Genomic DNA, 22025 nt, shown 5'->3' with positions numbered 1-22025 from the left:
TTGCAATGTCATGGACCAGGTTCTCCCATCTATCTTCCACCTGATCCTTTGTGATCCATTAAAATCCCATCTGCTCTACAATCTATTTTTAGCCAACACACACCCTGGCTCCTTTTATCAGTGAAACTTCCATGCTTTATACTGGCAAAGTTTTGCTTTTTATGTCTGACTCAACAGTAGTCACTCTTTTTCTTTCTTTAAAGTCCTAATCCAATCCAATACAATAGCAGAGGTGGAAGGGACCTTGGAGGTCTTCTAGCCCAACCCTCCGCCTAGGCAGGAAACCCTATGCCGTTTCAGACAAATGGCTATCCAACATCTTGTTAAAGACTTCCAGTGTTGGGGCATTCACAACTTCTGGAGGCAAGCTGTTGATTAATTGTTCTAACTGTCAGGAAATTTCTCCTCAGTTCTAAGTTGCTTCTCTCCTTGATAAGTTTCCACCCGTTGCTTCTTGTTCTACCCTCAGGTGCCTTGGAAAATAGTTTGACTCCCTCTTCTTTGTGGCAACCCCTCCTTCTTTTCATTAAACTAGACATACCCAATTCCTACAACCGTTCCTCATATGTTTTAGCTCCCAATCCCCTAATCATCTTTGTTGCTCTTCTCTGCACTCTTTCTAGAGTCTCCACAACTTTTTAACATCGTAGCAACCAGAACTGAATGCAATATTCCAAGTGTGGCCTTACCAAGGCATTATAAAGTGGTATTAGCACTTCACATGATCTTGATTCTATCCCTCTATTTATGCAGCCTAGAACTGTGTTGGCTTTTTTGGCGGTGACTGCACACTACTGGATCATATTTAAATGGTTGTCTGCTAGGATTCCAAGATCCCTCTCACAGTTATTACTATTGAGCAAGGTACCACCTATACTGTACTTAACATTTAGTTTTTCTTACGTATTATATCTCTTATTCTTCTGATGTTGCCCCCAACATCGGAAGAATAAAGGATGAGCTTTCTGTTTCTCTCTTAGCTTGAAACTTCAACTTCTTCTTCTAGTCTATCCACTTCTTTTTCTTCCTCCTTTGGCAGTCTATTGCTTCTACACCAATTTCTGGTCCCAGGTCCCTTTCTACCTATATATTTATGGATGTCCCCTGGAGATACCTTGTTTCCACAGCGCCATAGTTTTCATATTCTTTCCCAAATTCTCCAATTGGGATTTGTCTTTTAACTACTGAAGGCCACCTTCTTTCCTTTCTCTTCTGGAGGTCCTTGATTCTTTTTTTAGGCTTCTCACTCTCTCAATATAAGAGTATTTCTGTAGCTCAGGATTGAAGTCTTGAATCCCTTATTCTTTCAACTTGGTTATTTGCTTGCAGATGTTTCATTACCAAACGTCAAGCACACTGATGATGTTACCTAGTTGGATTATGAAACATCCACAAGCAAACAACCAAGCTTAGAAAATACCTAGGACTCCACAATTCTTGCACTATCTTCTTCACAATCTATTGAGCCCTTATATTTATATTTATATTTCCTTATATTTGCAATAATCTTGTTACCTCTATTTCTAATGTGTTCCATTAACTACATTGGGTACCTACATTTCTAACATCTGAGTTAATTTCTTAGCTCTTCATGGCAAACCCTGTCAGTTTGCAACAAATTATCTATTTCTCCAACCCTCCAGGCAACATAACAAGGTGGGGTTTTTGTTTCCTATAAAAACTGTTTTGGTGAACCCTTTGCTTATCAACTGCATTTGTAATTTGCAAAATGTTCTTGGATCAGTTATTAGCTTTTGAAATATGCTAGTTCCAGAGAACAGTACTTCACAAAGTTCAGTAGCTTTTTCAATCAAGTCTCTCAAACAATGACAGCTCAATAAACAGTGGTGAACAAAATTTTGCACCGACAACATTCATCAGATAAAATAAAGAAGCCAATGTCAATCATCCACAATAGTAATTTTTTTTCAAAGGAAATCATTAGATGAATCAATACTAGCATTTCAGTAGTCCTACTGAGTTTGTGATACTTTGTCTTTGAATCAGGAATTTTCCCCCATTATGTATGGATGAACTATCTTATCGTTTAAAGCAAAGTGCATTGTTGGCTCTTCATTTTCTTCTCTGCATGGGTGTGCCAGTTTTTAAACTAAGAATGTGTCATCCAAGGAAATCATTTTTTCTCCAATTATCTTTTTATTGAGAGTACTAAATTATCATTTGTGTCAGCATTTTGTTCTTCCTAGACATTCAGTTCCAAGTGTAACTCAAGTTTCTTAATATTTAGGTCTATGTGTGTGTATTATTATACTTTTCTTAATATAATATATTAAAATATTCCAGAAACTTTGTATGTGTGTCTCTGTATTACTTAATAGTTTTCTTAATATAATATATTAAGATATTCAGGAAAGTCTGCCAATAAATTTAAAGCAACAACTTTGTTTTGTAATAAAAAAATATATCAAACTTTAAATATACTAGACAAGAACCCAGGAAACTGAATGTTAGTCCCCTTTTAGGTGCAAAGTCAGTTCAGTGACTTTGTCCCAGTCACAGCCAGAGGAAGGAAGCAATGCAAACCACTTCTGAAATCTTTCCAAAAAAATGCAGGCAGAAAAGTACAAACAGTCTATTTCTAACCTCATATGTTGCTAAACAAACACTACCAGCTGATAAACGATCCCTCTACAATAAGGTCCACAATTATAGAGCTATAGAGAAAGTGTGCTGCCATACCAACATGGAGTATTCACTCTCACGACAGATAAAAGGGCAAACCAAAGAAAACAGTTGTATGCCAGTTCAAAGAGTCAGCTAAAACCTTAAATTAGCATAAATCTTGCTTCAACTATACTAACGATACTTTATATCTATAGAGATTCTCAGTCATCCAGGTCATGGTTGTTCCAAAGTTGCTTTTTCAAAAGGTAACTGGACTTTGTTTTGAAGAAATGAAGAACTGAAGAAGCTTCTTGGATGAGAAGCAAAACATCTTGAAGTAAAAACAAAGTCCAGTTGCCTTTTGAAAAGGCATCTTTGGAACAACAATGCTTTACCATGAACTTAACTGAGTCCAGCATCACTATGCAGTTTTAAGTAGTTACAGTATGGTAAAATGCGTTGTCAGGCAGTATGTTTTTCAGGCTGAGACAAATATGTACAATTGTCAGTATGTACATCAGGAACTCTGGTCTATAATAATGCAGACAATGACTCAAAGAAAAGAGGCAAATCCAAATTGCATAGTTCTTTACACGATCAAATTTGCTACTCAGTTTTCTGTTCATAATGTATAGTTCCAGCAATCATCTTAGTATGTAAAGTGGACAGTACCTAAATTCAAAACAAATTATGTCCAGTCCATTTTGACTTGATGGTAGCCTGGGTTTTAAACAGCCCATTTGTATGAAGAACTTATCTAGGATTTATTTCTGAAATACAGTAGTTTACCCAAGTAAAAACAATACTTTTATATTTTGGATTCTCAGTAAAAAACAACAACAACAATGAAGTTAGATATGACTTCTTTTTTCCATGTACTTTTGATTAGAATTTTTAGCATGGCAAATAATACTGGACCTTTTTACTTTCAGATTAATGTCTAAATAGGGGACCATAGTTAACCTTTTGCATATAACATTTTTTTGGCTATCATTTTTTAATTCAAAATTAAAATACAAAACTCCAAAAAGAAGGAGGAGGACAAGAAGAAGTAGAAGTAGAAGAGGAGGAGAAGGAAAGGAAAAATGCACTATAACATTTGATTCCATTTTAAAGGGCAACTATCATGTCAAGCAGCAATGGAAAAAAATAATAATCTGTTAACATTGTAGGACATGGCAAGAATTTGGAGGCAGCAATTTAGCATTCGCACTAACATTAGTTTGTAACCTGAACATATTTTGGGAATAAATTGCTGAGCTATTTTGACTTCTTTGCAAACTTAAACAGGTGCTTCAGAGTGTCACATTTCCCAGCAATAGAGAACCACAGCAGCAAACAATCTGGATTGAACACTTGACAAGTTGCTGCCAAAGCATTTCAATCAAAATAGAATTTTCTTCAGCTGGTTTGACGCCAGCCGTCATGCTGGTGGGACAGCAGCCGTTTAAAAGGTGCAATGTCAATATGCCAAATGAAAGCACTGGCTTCAAAATTGAACTATTTAGTCTTAGGAGGGCAAAATAACAAAAAGCACTGATTCTAAGCCAAAGCGAACTCTTACTTTTCAAACTTCATGGATAAACTAACGCATGGTGGAAACAATGCCTGACTATTTCAGTAGTTCAAGGTTGATTAACAACAGCCAGTGAAGATCATCCTGAGTAACAGTAAAAGAATTCAGTATTTTTGTAAAAATAGAAATAAAAATCCATAGACAGTTATTAAAGATAAACAACGCTGCCAATGTTATTTCAAGCTAACCATAGGAAGTCATAGTGTCCTATTTCAAGCTAACAGTAGGAAATCATAGGTATCGAAAGTTGGCAAATAACAAAATGTAAAAGCATGATATCACAACATAAAGTCCATGATTTTAGTAATTGTACCTAGCAACGGGATGCAGTATTAAAGGCTGACTTTTGCATTGTGACACAAATTTCATTATTTTTCCATTATACAATTTGCACTGGATGCCTATATGGTAAGGGTTTGGGTTTTCTCAATGCTAAGCCTGTAAAACTGCAGTTCTGCAAGGAAGAACTTTATCTTTAGAAGTCAGCTTCGACTTCCAATGCCTTCTACAAAACATCATTTACAGTGGATTTTCTTTTAGTAATGTTGGTTATACCTAACTTGTAACTCAGTGAGGAAAGGATACATTGTGAGAACTTATGGCTACCTTTGCTTTTTAAAACCAAAACTTATGAAATACATGCAATCCAGAAAGAATGCTTCAGACATTTCTCTTGTTAGCTTTTCCATTAAATAACATAAAATGTTATGTTGTGTTTGCTTCTTTTTGGAGGAAGGAACAGAGCAAACTTCAAAAGAGTTATTTATCTCCCTCATACTATTTTAAATCAAGATGTAAATAATTGGTTACTTTGGTTAAATGTTTTGTTGATCATAAGAGTCTTCACTTGCTACTTCATTACTAGTAAACTAAAATATTGTTGCTTATAAAAGACAATCTTCTTACTTAAAATAAGATTAGGCAGTAGCTATTTAGTCAGATATCAGAGCTCTTGGACTAAAACAGTATCACAGCTAATTAGGAATAAGAGAAACTTCAGTGTGCTGTGCCACAAATTAAAACAAGGTTAGCTTCCAACTCTCCGATTTCTGTCATAAGGCTGTTCTATAAAGCCTAGCTAAATAGTGAGGCACCATTGCAGCCTGACATCATCAAGCAAGGAAGAAAGTGAACAAAATAGATTTCCTCACCAGGGGGAAAGTGCCAGCCTTGAAGCCGCAGTATTAATACTATAAGGTTATCTTCCCCATAAATGTATTTATACCAAGGATGAATTAAAGTAAATCATTCAGAAACCATGTAATAAATCGGCCATGTCTCAAGGGAAATCTGCAACTCTATGAATTTTCCACAACTACCCAGAACTTTAGGCTTATATTCCTATATCCGTGATAGCGAAACTATGACAGGGGGCACATGGAGTCCTCTCTGCGGGCAGGCAGCCATCACCCAGCTCAGCTGCAACGTGCATGTGTGCACATGCCTCCTGCGGGCCAGCTGTTCAGGTCTCTGCCACACATGTGGGAGACGTGTGTGCATGCGTGGGAGGAGTGCGGGGGTAAGCACTCCCCAGTGCCCCATTTTTGGTGCCAGAAGGCTTCAGGGAGGTCTGCTAGGCCCAAAGGGGCATGGGGGGGGTCATGTGCATGCACATGGGGTGGGGGCGAGTATGTGTATGGGTTGAATGCATGCACAGGGGTCACATGTGTATGCACAGAAGATGGGGGTGCAAGGGGGTCGCACATATGCACAGGATGGTCACGTGCATGTGCAAGGGCTGGGGGAGCGTGAAGGGCATTGCATTATGGGTGTGGTCATGCCCATGCATGCTGTCATGCATGCACATGTGCTTTGGCATGCAAGGATAAAAAGGTTAGCCATCATTGCCCTATAGCTTCCAAGCAGAGTGAGAATCACAGTGATAGATGGGAATCTTGCCCAGTGAATCCTAACCCTGATTAAAGCATCTCAGATAGACAGTTGTCTAGTGTCAACTTCAACACAGACAATAAAAGGCACACACCAGTTTGATGGTAACTGGTTCCACTGTTGAATGCTCATACTGCTAGGAAAAAAATCCTAAAGTCCAATCACAAACCATTCTCCTTCAGTTTAAATACATTATTCCATTACCTGGGCTCTGAAACAAAACTGAAATGGTCTTGACCTTTTCTGTATGACATCCTCTTAGGTATTTAAAAAGTGCTATCTGAATCATCTTTTCTCAAGGCTAAGCATTACCAGATCCTTCAGTCTCATTTAATTTCATAGAATGTGGGTAAGCCGAAAAAGATGTGTCCTTTTGTAAATCTGTCAGATGAACCTAAAGCTCCAAAGGTGATGGTGCCATAATAACTTTTATTTTCTGTTACCCTGAAGGGAGAATAGATTACTAGACCCAAGGACTTTGCATATCCCAATTCTTCCTTCCTTCCTTCCTTCCTTCCTTCCTTCCTTCCTTCCTTCCTTCCTTCCTTCCTTCCTTCCTTCCTTCCTTCCTTCCTCTGGGAGTAAAGCCAAGAAAAATGAAAGGATGCAAAGATCACAAAATGTACACACAATCAGAAGATACTGGTGATCTTCTCACATCTTCCTCCTCAGATTTTGCTACTATTTTAGATTACTTCTTCATTTTTCTAGAGAAAAAAAAACAGGATCCCCACATGGAGCTGTTTAACTATGTTTATTTGTTTCAATAAATAGCTAAGGAAATTGTTTAAAAATGAAATGCCATTTTTAATTATTAAGTTAATATGATTCATAGTATGAGAATTGCTTCAAATCACTTTGACAAACATAGTTAGAGGGGTGTTGGGTGCACTATTAGAAGACCAGAAGAGTCAGGCTAAAACAAGATCATCATGGAAAAAATCAATCTATGTTGTCACTAAAATTTAACACTGACCTGATGGCACATAATCAATCAATCAATTAAACAAACAAACAAAAAAACCTAACCATATCACATGATTATAGACAACTATTCCAGCATAGGAATATATAAGCAAAGGGAGTATAATGTCTCCAAACATTTACCAGCAGTGAAACAATTGTGTAAAATTGGTTAAAATATTTTAGTGTATTTTCGTCATCAAAATGAAAAAAGATCCTTAGACCTTCTGAGCATCTGGTGGGATGGTTTTTAACTGTTTCTTCAATAAAATATAGAAAAAAAATATTAAATTGTGTGATTTTTATGTCTTAAAAATATTATACAAAGAAGTATTATTATGGTTGGTCACACAGTTAGCCAGATGTTTAGACTGGAGTTGGCATTTTTATCCACTTAGCAAATCTATCCTGAGGGCCAGGTATAGGCAGAAGTTGTTGTTTGATGTTGCACATTGGTTTTGTAGCAGGATGCAAGCTGATCTGCTGTATAAAGCTTCCGTTTGCAAATTGACTAATGGTGATTTTGTCAATGCCAATGGTGTTCAGGTGATATTCCAGAAATTTTTGGATTGCACCCAAGGCACCTATTACTATTGGTACTAATTTTGCCTGTTTTTGCCTCTATAGTTCTACTTTTATTTGCAGGTGTTTGCATTTTGTGATTTTTCTCCAGGTTTTCCTCTTCTATTCTGATACCTCCAAATACTGTAAAGTCCACTATACACTATACTTTTTGCCTTTCTTATCAACACATACTACACCTGGGATGTTATGGGGCAAGTGCCTGTTTGTTTTCTAAAGTCCAAGGACAATTTAGGTCCTCCTCCTCCTCCTCCTCCTCCTCCTCCTCTTCTTCTTCCTCCTCCTCCTGCTCCTCCTCCTCCTCTTTCTCCTCCTCCTCCTCTTCCTCCTCCTCCTCCTCCTCCTCCTCCTCCTCCTCCTCCTCCTCCTCCTCCTCTAGCAAGCTCCTTGAATTCATGATCAGACCATGTAAACACTATGAAAATGGTGCCTCAAATATTTATTCTTTTTAAATTACTAAATGGCTAGGTTAACACAACACTGAATTGTAAATGGTATAAGAAGATGCAATTGTGTTCATATAATTTGTAACTAACAAATCTATTGCAGCTTAATGTGATATAATGAATCTCTACAACATTCTGAATCAGAACCTATCCAACGTTCTACTTAACAGAAATAGCATTCATTAATTTGTCCCTTTGAAGTATAAAACAAGACATTTCATTACACTATCTGTATTGTTCTATTTATTGGACATATCTCCTGAACATACTATTCAGTTCCGTACCTCTAAGCTTGATTCAGCATTTTTTTTTTAAAAAAAGTCTTTTTTTATTCTTATTTTCCACATTGAAAATCAACACTGTATTTATAGTTTAATACTTTTCTATTTTTTCTTTCTTTATTAAATACTTATGTGTCCCATTTCCCCTATAAGTTGATTACACCTATTCCTATAATATATTTCACCTTGGGATAGCAGAGAAGACATTTGAAAGAGTTAACCTTTAAGTGACCTACTAAAGGCCAAAATTATTATCACTGAATTGTTGGTAATTTTATGAACTATTGTGTAAATTGAGAGGGGGGTGAGAGAAAGAGAGAGAGAGAGCTCTCATATACATTTGAATTCTAAGGAAGTTTAAGAAGATGTTAAACAGTTACAACCTTATCAGATCTATAGTGATAGATCTTTTTTCTTTTCTACCCAACTAAAAAAATTACCAACATTTACTACTCTTTTAGCCAAAACAAGACCTATCAAAATATAATTCCAAACCAATTTAAGAATTTATTCTCTAAATCAGGACACATTCTAAACAGAATAATGAATAATATTCTAACATAGCTAATGTTATCGCTTTTCTCAATATTATGCTATAATAAAGCAGTATATGACATATTATATAATTTCTACTTACAAGCAAATTGCAGTTTCGCTTCTCGGCTAACAATTGTTCCGAATGAATTTGTTGCTATGCACTGGTATGTTCCAGCATCTTGAGTTTTATTGGGATTATTGATCAACAAGCTGCCTTCAACCACACTGTAGCGGTAATCCATACCAATGTCAACAATGGTTCCATTTAACTTCCACCTATATTACAAAAGAGGTGGTAGTTTAATTTTGCTTCCTTAACTATTTTTTGTGTATCCAAAAGAAGACATAAAATAAAAATTCCTTATGTACTTCCTAACAAGCAAGCAATTATGTACTTCTTAAAGTCTAAAATACTACATATTACAATAGATGAAACATTATTTACACCACTGTTGTACCATTCTAGGACTAAATATCCTAGCACAAAAGGACATATTAAGAAATAAATTATTTATATCTACTACCTCACAGATAATGCCACTTACACTTATTTGTTTTATTTAAATCTAGATTGTCCCTTTGACATTAGTGTCTAAAGTCCTGTCATTAGAACATGACTTCAGCAAAAGAATAAAACAATTTTGTTCTCTTCCTACTGTGTTTCCCAAAAAATAAGACAGGGTCTTATTTTCTTTTGACTCCCCCAAAACAAGTGCTTGGCCTTATTTTCAGGGAGGTCTTATTATTTTTGAGGTGCAGGAGTCGGCGAGCATGGTCACTTCACGGCTGCTGTTGTTTTGCAATATTTTTGGGAAGGGCTTATTTTAGCCCATGTGCTCAAAAGCCTGATTGGGCTTATTATTCAGGGAGGTCTTATTTTCGGGGAAACAGGATAACATTTTTCCAGAAGTGCAGGATCAACTTTTTTTTTTGCTCTCCTGAGTGTTGATCCATTGGTTGCAACAGGAACTGCCTGATTGCCTGAGCCTGATATTATGGGCTGACAGGCCCAAAGTCACAAAGCTGACCTTTATTCTTGAAGCAGGACTTAAACTCACAGTCTCCTGGTTTCTATCCTGTTGTCTTAACCACTACAACGAAATGCTGTCCTAAACATTTTAGATTCTCCTAAAAATGTGTCATTAGAACATGACTTCAGCAACATAATAAAACACTATATAGGATCAAAAATTTGCATATAAGACACGTAAACAAGGAAAGGAAAAAAAATTGCTGATGAAGTACTCTCAATTAATCCTGGTATCTACTCCTACCAGCAGGAGCCACTAAAGTAATAGAATCTCTCTTGATTACTATAGAACAGAAATGAGCAAACTTTTCCTATCAACTGGAAACTTGATTCCGGTCAACTGCAAAATTCCTCAATTGGTTGGAGAAGTCTGGGCATGCTTCCAACCAATAGCTAAACTATCATTGAACTCTTGAGATATTGTGTGAGACTGACAAAATGTCATTGAATTCCAGCATCCATAGGAGTTGCTGTCATTTCTGTGAATCTCTTATGATACTTCACAGTAGCGTAAGATTTCAGATTTTATTTTACAAAAAGTAGTATTGTGTAAAAACATGGAGGCTTGATTGGCTTGGAGGCATTACTGGATACTGTAAGATATTGACAAAATTGTTGATAAATACAGTTTACCTTATAGTTGGCTTAGGATTTCCTTTCACTTCGCAGTTCAGTTTAACTTTTTTTTCCTCAGAGTCAAGTGCAAAAATCACGCTGCTTGGTTCCTGGATAAAAACTGGTCCATGCAGTATGTTATCATCTACAATAAACAGAGTACTGACATTAAGATTTTATGGACTACTGCTTATTATGCAAATAAATAAAACAATTATACCAGTCAGATTTAGAAAATATTTGGGCTACAACATTTAGGTGATCATATCTGTAGTAAAATAAAATACTGCATTTCTTATAAATCACAATTAATTCATGGTGTACAAAAGGCATATTTTCATGGTAAATAGTTTGAAAGAAATCAGACATGGATTTGAGCACATCCAAAGTAAAATATAGTAAACTGACACATTCATTCTGACCTACTTGGACACCTAAAAGACCATATGTGATTGATTCTGGAATATGAAACTTCTCTTTTTGTTTCCCAGGTATTATTAAAAAAACAAGAGCCTAGAACAAATTCTTTCTTGGTTATTTAAGCTCAAGGGAAAGAAGGAGCTGGGTTTTGTTCAGGAATGGAGTCAAATGTTCCTTCTGTATCAGGGGAGAAGATATTAGGTTATAGTGTGTATATGTGTGTACATTGCGATCTACTGAGGACCTCTTGAGGTTTGCTGTCTAGAAGCATCCATAACAGATGGCTGAGTGTATCAGAGAAGCACAGTAATAAAAATAAATATCCCTTGCTTTTGTCAACTAGTTACAGAGGAAATGCCCAAAAGGCTGTCATAGCTGGAATAAGGCAATAGTTGCAAAAATAGAAAAAAGGGGATCCATTGAAGAAAGATTTTATATCATTTTTCTTCATAGTTTTTTTTTTTTCTGCAGTGAACTGAGAATCTCAGGGTAAGGTTAAGATATTATTTTTGTGTATAATAGCAACAACATGCCATTATTAGAATAGACAATTATTTTAAAAATTATATATATATATATATATATATATATATATATATATATATATATATATATATATATATATATATATATATATATATATATATATATATATATATTGCTTTGTATACAAATATCAGGTTGTGTATCAGTTGCATGTAGCATTACAATTGGTGAGCTGTAAAAGTAATACTTATCTAATGCAGAGCAAAGTTTCACTTGAAAGACATAGCAGAAACTGTTTCAAATCCGAACACCGTGAACATTTGAAGATTTAGGATTCAAAAAAATATTGGCAGTTGTGACAAAGATACTCATAACTAACATAAATAGCCAAAAAAAGCGGGGGGGGGGGGGAACACCATCAAATTCATTTCATGACATATTAGCAGATTAGCCATTGAAATACCACTGACACATACTCTTTTAAAAAACAACGTAATTATTTTTTTAATATAGAAATAACCCATTAGTGGCTATTACTTTGTTTTAAGCAAATAAACTGCATCAACTAATGTATATGAAAAATCCTATAGCAGCTGTTAGAACAAAAGAAAAAGGGAAAAGAGGATAAATGGTAACAATGTCCAATTAGCATTATTTAATTGATTATTCTTCTCCTTTTCCCAGTCTCTCTAATTACTACCACTGTGTGTTTGAGATAACCAAGTTCATAATTTGTTTAGTCGGCAGCCCATACAGTCCTTTTGCAAGAAAAGATGGTACATTATTCTATTCATTTGGGGAGTTAAAAATCTCAGATGGTGAGAATCAGTATTAAACATAAAATTTTACACAGCATGCACCTGTTAGCCATCTGGCATGAAGAATTCAAAACATCACATATGAATGAATTATGTAAAATTGCTCTGTAGATTCCACACAAAGACAAAGAATGAGAGAAATTGCAATTTTTTTCAGTTCTTTAAAACATTAATTCATAACTAAGACATGAATACACACATATTCATGAGGGGTTTGAAATAGGAACAATTGTTAAGACCTTCACAATGTAAGATATAGAATTTCCAAGTATGACTTTTTCCTGAAGAGGAAAAAAAAGTGACATTAAAGAAAAAAAACACTGTGACATTATATTTAAAAAAAATCAAACAAATTAGTTAATTTCTTTCCCCTAGTTATTGTTAACTTCTGCATATCTCTACTTACTCCCTGCCGCTGATAAAGTGAACTGTAGCTCACTTAAGATTCTACTTATCATTGAAAAAAATACAGGTTGGTGTAGAGGTTAAGTCATCAAGTTAGAAGACTGTGAGTTCTACTCCTGCCTTAGACATGAGGCTAGCTGGGTCACCCAGTTGGCCCATTCTCTTTCTCTTAGCCCTAGGAAGCAAGCAATAGCAAACCATGATTGATTGGAAGGGTGAAAAAATAAGCTGACAATGAATATTTTTAGACTTGGGCAAAATGGAAAAGTTAATGTCCTTACATAACAGAAATATATTTCAACATGAATATGTTAAAAAAGGTAAAGGTAAAGGTCCCCTCCCCCGCACATGCATGCTAGTCATTTCTGGCTCTAGAGGGAGATGCTCATCTCCGTTTCAAAGCCAAAGAGCCAACATTGTCCGATGATGTCTCCATGGTCAGGTGGCTAGCATGACTAAACACCAAAGGCACACGGAACGCTGTTACCTTCCCACCAAAGGTGGTCCCTATTTTTCTACTTGCATTTTTCATGTGCTTTCAAACTGCTAGGTTGGCAGAAGCTGGGACAAGTAACAGGAGCTCACTCCGTTACACAGCACTAGGGATTCGAACCGCTGAACTGCTGACCTTCTGATCCAACAACCCCAGCATCTTAGCCACCCAGTCCCTATAAATATGTTACGATGTAATAAAAATATATAATAACAAGACATTACCTTAAGCAATTTTCCATAACCTTTAATTCAACCCACTTTTCTTTTTGTTCAAGAACATTGTAATAGAACAAATCTTAAGCATCCAAAGGCATTTTATTTGATCCAAACATCCTCACAATTAAAAAGCAAGTTGCACACTTTTATTAATTAGGTCATTTTATTTATATGCTCACTATTGCCCAATTTTATCTTCAGCTACAGGTTAGTTTTTATAGAATTATTTCTGCAGGCACAGTAATGAAAAGTCAGATGAAACTGTTCTAATAGTGCCAGTATTTCTGTCATTCTGCTAACAAGTAATAACCACAATCATTATAAACATGTGTTTTCTAATGTGGCAGTAAAATAATATTTTTAATATACAGTATCCGATATATTTACAATACAATACTAAAAAGGAGAACAGAAAACTTGTTCCTTTTTTTTAATTTCTTCCTGAAAGTACTGTTTTCACTAATGCAAAATAATAACATTGTTTATGTTTGTCATTAGCACTGTGCAAATTAATTAATACTACTGCTACAATTAGGGGGGGGAGGAGTGATTTTTCTTCCCCAGCACATGAAATTTGGATAGATGAGATGTAGCCATGACAATCAATGTTACAGTCTGTTGTGAATTGCCCGCCCCCAAAATTGGGCTTTGAAGGGCAATATCATTTTTTTTTCAAAACATGCATATATGTAAATAAATAAAGATCCTTCGTGTTCCAAAGGTTTTATTTCTTTAAAAAAACACAAATATTTCATCATTCGTCAATCATTAAAACATTGAAGTACAATTTTTTTGTATGCCCCTCCCTCCCTCCACCCCCCCAGCCCCCCTCCTCCTCCCCCCCCCGACTTCCCAGAACCCGTACACGGTATGGATTTTTAACTAACACAGTCTAAAATCTATTGAGAAAAAAGAAATAAAGAAATTAATGACATTCTACATTGACCTTAGCTTCTTCTTGCTGAACTAACTTAATAAAGAACTTTCCATGCAGCCACTTTTACTATTCCACAAACCCTCAGAGCCCGGACTATAGGCAGTAACCATCCACAAGGCAGCTTATAAAGATGAGCAGTCAGCCTGAGGTCTCGGTGGTTGACCAAGGAACTTACAAATCAACCTCCTGCCTGCATCCCCCCTTCTCTTTCCTTGGTTTATCAATTTATTCTTGTGAGAAGGAGAAATAAAACGAAGAGAAAAAAGCAAGTCTGCTTGCAAGAGACTCTGAGCCCTGGGCAAGTCCCTGGAGGTTTCACAGCTTCAGGATGGCAGAAAAGCCACTGAGCCAGCAGGCAGGGCTGGCTGTTGGCAAGTTGTCAAGCTCCAGGGTTAAAAGAGTGCAACAGCCCAACTGGGAGAGAATCAGCAGAGACTTGCAGGGTGGGATCAGGGTCCATGCCCTCTATGGGAGATTCATTCATGGAAATATATACACTGATATTGTCAGGAAACTCACTAACTTAATTTACTGACCAACAATTTTGCAATCTAGAGCGAAATCAAAAGCATTCGAACACTTCATCTTTCTCTACACTTTTCTAGGAAGAAATAAATGAACTTTGCAGAAATGGGACATGTCCTTTGGGATCAGGATTTTGGATTCTCTGCATTTAATCTGGATCATTAAAAACGTATCTAGTTAACTTCCAGGTTACACGTAGGAGAAGACAGTAGATTCAAAAACATAAACCAAGAATAATCAGGAATAAACTGTACTGTAGAGGCAAGGGCAGGATAGGATTATCTGTCTAGATAAAGATATTGAATATGAAAAGTATTTATGTCCCTAGACAGAAATGTTTCCCATGTGATACCATTTATGTCTTAGCCCCAGAGAGTATACTGATTTCTTCTCTCTAGTGTTTTGTTGTGTTTTTACTTGCATAAAGAAAAATACCAGTGAATTTTCTGAGCTTTCACTCTTCAGTAAAAGATCTGAATTAGATCTTGAGCAAATATAGAGTAAAACCAGGTTAGTGAAGGGGAAGCAATGGATGCTATGAATGGTTTTGCCTCCAGAAGACTCAATTTTTAAAGGGTAAAAATGATTTAAAGGTAGTTTTTACTTCCCTGGCCAATCAATTGTTTTCATTAGCTATCTATCCCTCAAGTAGTATCTGGATTAAAAAGAAAGCCTCAAATTTGCACATTCAACTGACCCACTGATGCACATGTAACTGACCTACCTCTTTGTTTTGGGAGAAGTAGACATCTTGCAACAGTGAAGAGGTAGAGAAACAAGAGGTTAAGGGAAGGAGAAGATGTAAAGGTGACAAGAGCAAGTGGTGAATTGGTAGCGAAGATGGGCAGAGTGGCAGGATATAGGAAACAGATTAAAAATATGATAAGGATAAGGAAGTTGTAATGTTTTCATTGAACCAAAGATCTAAGTATTGGATGATCCATTTGTCTCAGGAAAAGATGTCAACATTGAATAGGCAAATGGAAGATTAAAATTATAGCAGAGTTATCCTGTAGTGTTCAAATGTTCACAATAAGCAAAGAGACAGCAGCAGTCTAATGGGTTTCTTAAACTGAGTTAATGGCAGTTCAACAGGTCTAGCCAGAAATTCAATCATGTAATACATGAAAACTAAGACAAGTAAAAAAGTGAAGTCTGAAATCCATCTAAGAGACAAAGAGTGCAGACTAGAGGTGTCAAACTCGCGGCCCGTGGGCCAGTTGTGTCACATGCTGGCCACGCCTACCCCCAGTTTAGCGAAAGAGAAAAAAGCCATGACATATTATGTGACAACAATGTGACGTCGTGAGTTTGACACCCGTGGTGTAGACAGATACAGGGAATCAAACCAGAAGCAGAAAAAATATTTCCATCATCAGACAATATTTACCTTATAACATGTATTTCCCTGTGTCTTAGGCAAGCGCTGCACATTTAGGGTTGCATTAATGTGCTAGTCTTCAACCTTCAAGTCAACTGGAGGGTTCTCTACCTTGCAGAGAACCACTTTTGGACCGATCAGGCTTTGGGGTGGAATCATCACAGAAGTTAACATCCAAAAGAACAAAATTGACTGCATATCAATCTTTGTGCTCAAGGAGAGAGAATAAACCTGGTATCTATTGCATTTCAACATCATTTTGAAGAACAAAGACTGATCAATCTTGAATTGCTTTTAAAAGACACAGTAATGGTGTAGAACTGCCCTAAATCTTACATCTGAGTTATAATCCACAGAAAAAACAGCAACATTTTGAATAATCATTTTAAAATCGGGCTTTGTATCCTTAATTGTTCTCTGGTTTTGGAATACCAGATTTATTCCCTCATTTCAACTCTATAAATGGGGAATAACAATTAAGAATAATTTTATTATATCGTTTCTTACTGATAAAAGAACAGATACTTCTATCTATTACTAGACATATATCATTCATTATACTCTGAGATAATTGGGAGAAACTGACCTATTTTTATAACTTTCCTCCTGTCCCAGATTATACTGTATATGAATAGATTTTTTTTTAAAAAAGAAATATCCTTACAAAGCTACTCAGATCTTTCAGGATATAGAAAAAAGACACCTGCTGGAGAAAAAGCAACAAAGCCTTTGGTACATAAATCAATGGCAATGACCTATTTCTACCAGAACATATTTATGGATAATTGTTTTAAAAAGGCAAAAAAAAAAAAAGATTTCTCTACACTGCCACATTTTTACAAAAAATGTACTGCAGTTGTTCCTTTTACATGCTCATTATTTATGACAACGCAGTATTAACATGCAGCTCAAAACTTATTTTATTATTTCATCAAACTAAGTTATCACCAACTTCAGCCCCTTAGAAAACGTGGTGCATCATATTGCATCAAACAAAACACAAAGGGTAATTTATTCGTTGTTTTTGCATGTATGTATGTATGTATGAATGACCTGGGTACTTGAGAGACCGCCTGCTGCCAATCACCTCCACTAGACCGATTAGATCCCACAGATTAGGCCTCCTCCGAATTCCATCCGCCGGCCAGTGTCGACTGGCGACTACCCGGAGGAGAGCCTTCTCTGTGGCTGCTCCGACCCTTTGGAACGAACTCCCCGTGGAGATTCGAACCCTCACCACCCTCCAGGCCTTCTGCAAAGCCGTTAAAACCTGGCTGTTCCGACAGGCCTGGGGCTAAAGAACTGCTGCCCCCGTTTCGAATGGTATGACTGTTGTGTGTTTTAAATTATGTATTGTTATGTTTCGTTTTTTATTTTTTGTCTGTACCCCCCCTTCCCTGATTTGATTTGTTAGCTGCCCTGAGTCCCCTTCGGGGGAAAAGGGCGGCATATAAATATAATAAAATGAAATGAAATGAAATATGTATGCACCAGGGGTGGGTTTCAAATTGTTTTACTATTGGTTTGGGGTGGGTGGGTAGGTGGAGGACATGTGACTGAATGGGCATGGCCAACTTCACTCATGCACACTTAGTAACGTGACCCACCACCAAGCTACGCCCACCAAAACAGTGCCATTTTTTTTGACAACGTGTGTGTGTGTGTGTGCCAGGCCAGGACTCTTCTTCCCAGACTGTGCTGGGGGAGAGCTGAGCAGCTTGATCTTGGGAGTGGCGGCTGTGGCCAAAGGGCTTGGCCCCAGTCTCTCGCTCCATCTGCCTGGGAGATGGAACCCAGGGAGGAAGATAATGACCATTTTGGAGGCACCTTCCACTTGCACACACAGCAGCAGCTCCTGCCGCTCCCCACCGCCTTCGGAGGCAATGGAGGCAACCACTCTTCTTGGTGGGACAGCCATGCTCACACACTCCTGACCCAAAGCCTTGTGACACACACACCGGGCCAAGCACAGCTCACCTGCGCCGGGAGGCCGAACTGGACTGAATAGGTAGGAACCAACCTCTAATACACACACACACACACACACACACACACACACACACACACACACACACGTACTCAGTACTTTCAAAGGCTGAAATGTTCTATTATTGTTTGGTCTAATGTTTAATATTTGCATTCTTAGGGCAGAGATGGGAAGTATAAACATTAGAATAGAATAAGAAGGATAATGTGAGTCTTTGTCCCAATATTTTTGTTTATAAATATATTCAGAGTTCAGAGTGCAGAAGAACTTCAGCTGAAGTCCCAAAGATGCTTTTTCAAGAGGCAAAAGTCCAGTTGCCTTTTGAAAAAGCACCTTTGGGACAACCGTATCCTGGATGATGGAGAATCTCCTTAGAACTTCGCCTGTAGTTAAGTAGGCACAGGTTTGTAAACTTAGTGGACTTCATCATACACACGTAAAACTAAATAAATTAGGAGCCGAGGTGGTGCAGTGGTTAGGGTGCAGTACTGCAGGCCACTTCAGCTGACTGTTATCTGCAGTTCAGCGGTTCAAATCTCACCGGCTCAAGGTTGACTCAGCCTTCCATCCTTCCGGGGTGGGTGAAATGAGGACCCAGACTGTGGGGGCAATTTGCTGACTCAATTTGCTAAAAAATCTGTAAACCGCTTAGAGAGGGCTGAAAGCTCTATGAAGCGGTATATAAGTCTAATTAATAATAAATAATAATAAAAAATTCTAACAATTATTCTAAGAATATGCTGTTACTTTTCCGTAAAATATTTGTAAAAGTAAGCTTTGTTTATATATAATATATTGGATCAATAGCTCCCTCTTTTGTTTTGTTTTGTTTTGAAAAATATGTTTTATTTGCAGTTTTCTTTTCTCACCATACATATTTTGTGGACAGTGTATTGATCGGGTCTTTTCTGAACAACATTAACAATAATAATACAAATAGGTATGTGTAACTCTAATCTTCCAACTTCAGCAATACTATTCTCTTTTATATAATCCTTTATCATTTTCCCACTGATTCATTTAAACATAAATAACATTTTTGTATGCCTTGTATTTGTAATCACCTACTACATACTATTATTTAATATTTATGAAGTACTCGTTATTCCACCATAACTTCAATGTTCCAAATGTGTAGGATTATTAATAATAACAAATTAATAATAACAAACATTATCAATATCTAATCAATAACAGGAGTATATCTCAAAATCCCCACAATTTCAACTCCTTAATGTTTTAAATTCACAATATACTTTAACACATTATTAATACACATTATTAATATTACTAATATGAATATGAATATGATATATTAGTGTAAGTTTGAGAGTATCTTGGCGACGTTGATGGGACTTCGTCGAAACATCACCAAGATACTCTCAATCTTAGATGGGAAAACACCCAAATACGCCAAGATCTGCATCTATATATTTATTCGTAGATTTTCACGGGTGTAGGTATCCTGATCTTGTTGTATTTGGGTCTTTTCCCGGGTGTAAGATTGAGATTGTCTTGGCAATGTTTCGGCGAGGTCTCACTCGTCATCTTCAGGCTGGTGTTTTCAGCTTCCTGTTTGTGTAAGTAAAGTGTGGTCGGAGCTGCCGTTTTTCTATAAATCTTGGTGGGGGTGTGTGGAGTGCTTGCTTCAGTAAGTGGATTGATTGGCTGTGTAGTTGTATCATAATTGGTAGATTGGTGCTGATTGCTGCTGGCTGTGTGTTTATTGTTATTTCGTGTTGTAACAGCCTGGGTGGGGCTCGTTTGTTGACTAGGGATGGTTTCCAGATGTCTGGTAGGTGGGAGGTATCATCACTTTTATTCATGTTGTGGGGGTGTTTCTCTATTTCGATAGCTTCCATAATTATTCTCTTGTTGAAGTGTTCTGTTTTGAAGATTAACCTGGTGTCATGTTCCGGCGTTCATGTTGCATACAAAAATTCAGTTTGTTTGGTGAAAAACTTTTATCTCTATCTAAGAAACTTTGTGATTACCAGCACTAAATGACAATGATACAAAGGTAATCAAATACAAGTCAGTTCTAATTCAAGTTAACACCATCACACACACACACACACACACACACACACACACACACATATATATGTATATATGGTGTGTGTGTGTGTATGTGTGTTGTATTTGTGCTGATAAATAAATAAAGGCATATATACATATGCCATTACCCCACCCAGCTCTACCCACAACTTCACCCAGATGACACCCACCCACCATCACTAATCACCATGACCCACAGCCTCAGCCACACCCCCACTCAGTGTCATCGTAGCCACATCTGAGCAAAAGAGTTACATCAGAGTAGGCAGTTGCACCCGAGTAGAAGAGTCACATGCAGTTACAGGCTCAATCGACATCAGAGATGCAACATCAACGTGGCAGTGTTAGTGGTATGTAAGCATGGCCGAGCGGGCATGGTGATGGTCAGGTTCCCCCTGGATGGCAGCCTGAGGGCTGACACCTGGTTCCTTCAAAATTAATTCCATGTCCTCTAACTTTAAGGTGCTGGTAAAGGGATGAAGTTTTTTTCTTTTTTTCTTACTGCATTCTTGTGTTCTGTGATGTGTGCATTTTTTCTTCTGTTCGTTTGTCCTATGTATGTTGCAGGGCAGATTTTGCATGGTATTTCGTAGACTCCTTGGTTTTCTAGCTGGATTTTGTCTTTGGGGTTTCTTAAGATGTTGGCTATTTTTTGGTCAGTGTTGAAGGCTGTCTTGATATTGTCTTTGTGGAGAATTTTTCTGATTTTATCTGTGGTGCCTTTGAAGTAAGGAAGGAGGGTGATGCCATTGTCCTGTTCTGTGTCTTGGTTTTTGGGGGGAGTTTCCTTTTGGATTAGGTTGGTAATTGTTTTTCTTTGGAATCCATTGGAGATTAATATCTTTGTGAGAGTGTGTAATTCAGTTTTCAGGTGGTCTTTGTTGGCTAGGCATTTGATTCTGGAGATGAGGGTCTTGGCTACAGAGTTGATCTGTGCAGGGTGGTGATGGGATTGTGCGTTTAAGTAGCAGTTGGTGTGTTGTTTTTTCTGGTAGATGGTGTGTCCTAGGGAGCCATTGGTTTTTTTTGTAGATTAGGACATCCAGAAAGGGAAGTTGGCTGGTTGCTTCTATTTCCATGGTGAATTGTATTTTGGGGTGTAGGCTGTTGAGATGTGTGAGGAAATTGTCCAGTTTTTCTTTCCCGTGTGGCCAAATCACGAAAGTGTCATCAACATATTTAAGCCAGAGTTTGTGTTTGTTTTCAGATTTATATAAGGCATTAGTTTCAAAATGTTCCATGTATAAGTTCATGATGACGGGTGAGAGGGGTGATCCCATGGGTGCTCCTTCTATCGGTTTGTATCTTTGTCCATTATGGATGAAGTATGTGTTGGTTAGGCAGTGGTTGGTCAGGTGCAGGATGTGTTTAAGGGGGTTGTGTTTGTTCTGGATAGCTGTCAAGGCTTCTTTTATAAGCACTTGGGTGAAGAGGGATATTTTTTTTTTTTTATTGGGATTTATATGCCGCCCTTTTCCCTGAGGGGACTCAGGGCGGCTTACAACCAGAGGGGAGGGGAGGTGCAAGGTCAAAACAAGACAATATGTGAACAACAGAAAAATAATAAAACCCAACTTTCATTCAGTAATCAAACACTCGGGCGGGTAATTAGGAGCCTATCCCCAGGCCTGCTGGGAGAGCCAGATCTTGAGGGCTGCGCGGAAGGTCTGGATAGTGGTGAGGGTGCGGATTTCCATGGGGAGCTCGTTCCATAGGGTCGGGGCAGCAACAGAAAAGGCTCTCCTCCGTGTG

General features: G+C 37.4%; 1 protein-coding gene across 4 annotated transcripts in view; it reads right to left on the bottom strand.

Annotated features, from left to right (window-relative positions):
* The window catches only part of LOC106554500 (contactin-4), a 566498-nt gene that overhangs the window by 214157 nt on the left and 330316 nt on the right, over positions 1-22025 (bottom strand). For all 4 annotated transcript variants that reach the window (XM_087708901.1, XM_087708899.1, XM_087708897.1 and 1 more), the window contains exons 3-4: positions 10564-10690; positions 9001-9176 (exon numbers count right to left, since the gene is read on the bottom strand). In XM_087708901.1, coding sequence (XP_087565027.1) covers positions 9001-9176; positions 10564-10690 — 303 coding nt within the window. The remainder of the gene's footprint in view (positions 1-9000; positions 9177-10563; positions 10691-22025) is intronic.

The sequence above is a fragment of the Thamnophis sirtalis genome, unplaced genomic scaffold (assembly GCF_051295495.1).
Source record: "Thamnophis sirtalis isolate CommonGarterSnake01/CBP01778 unplaced genomic scaffold, rThaSir2_p1.2 scaffold_3, whole genome shotgun sequence".
NCBI classification, from domain to species: domain Eukaryota; kingdom Metazoa; phylum Chordata; class Lepidosauria; order Squamata; family Natricidae; genus Thamnophis; species Thamnophis sirtalis.
Note: the sequence above shows the minus strand (reverse complement) of the source record. Positions and strands in the feature narration are given on the sequence as shown.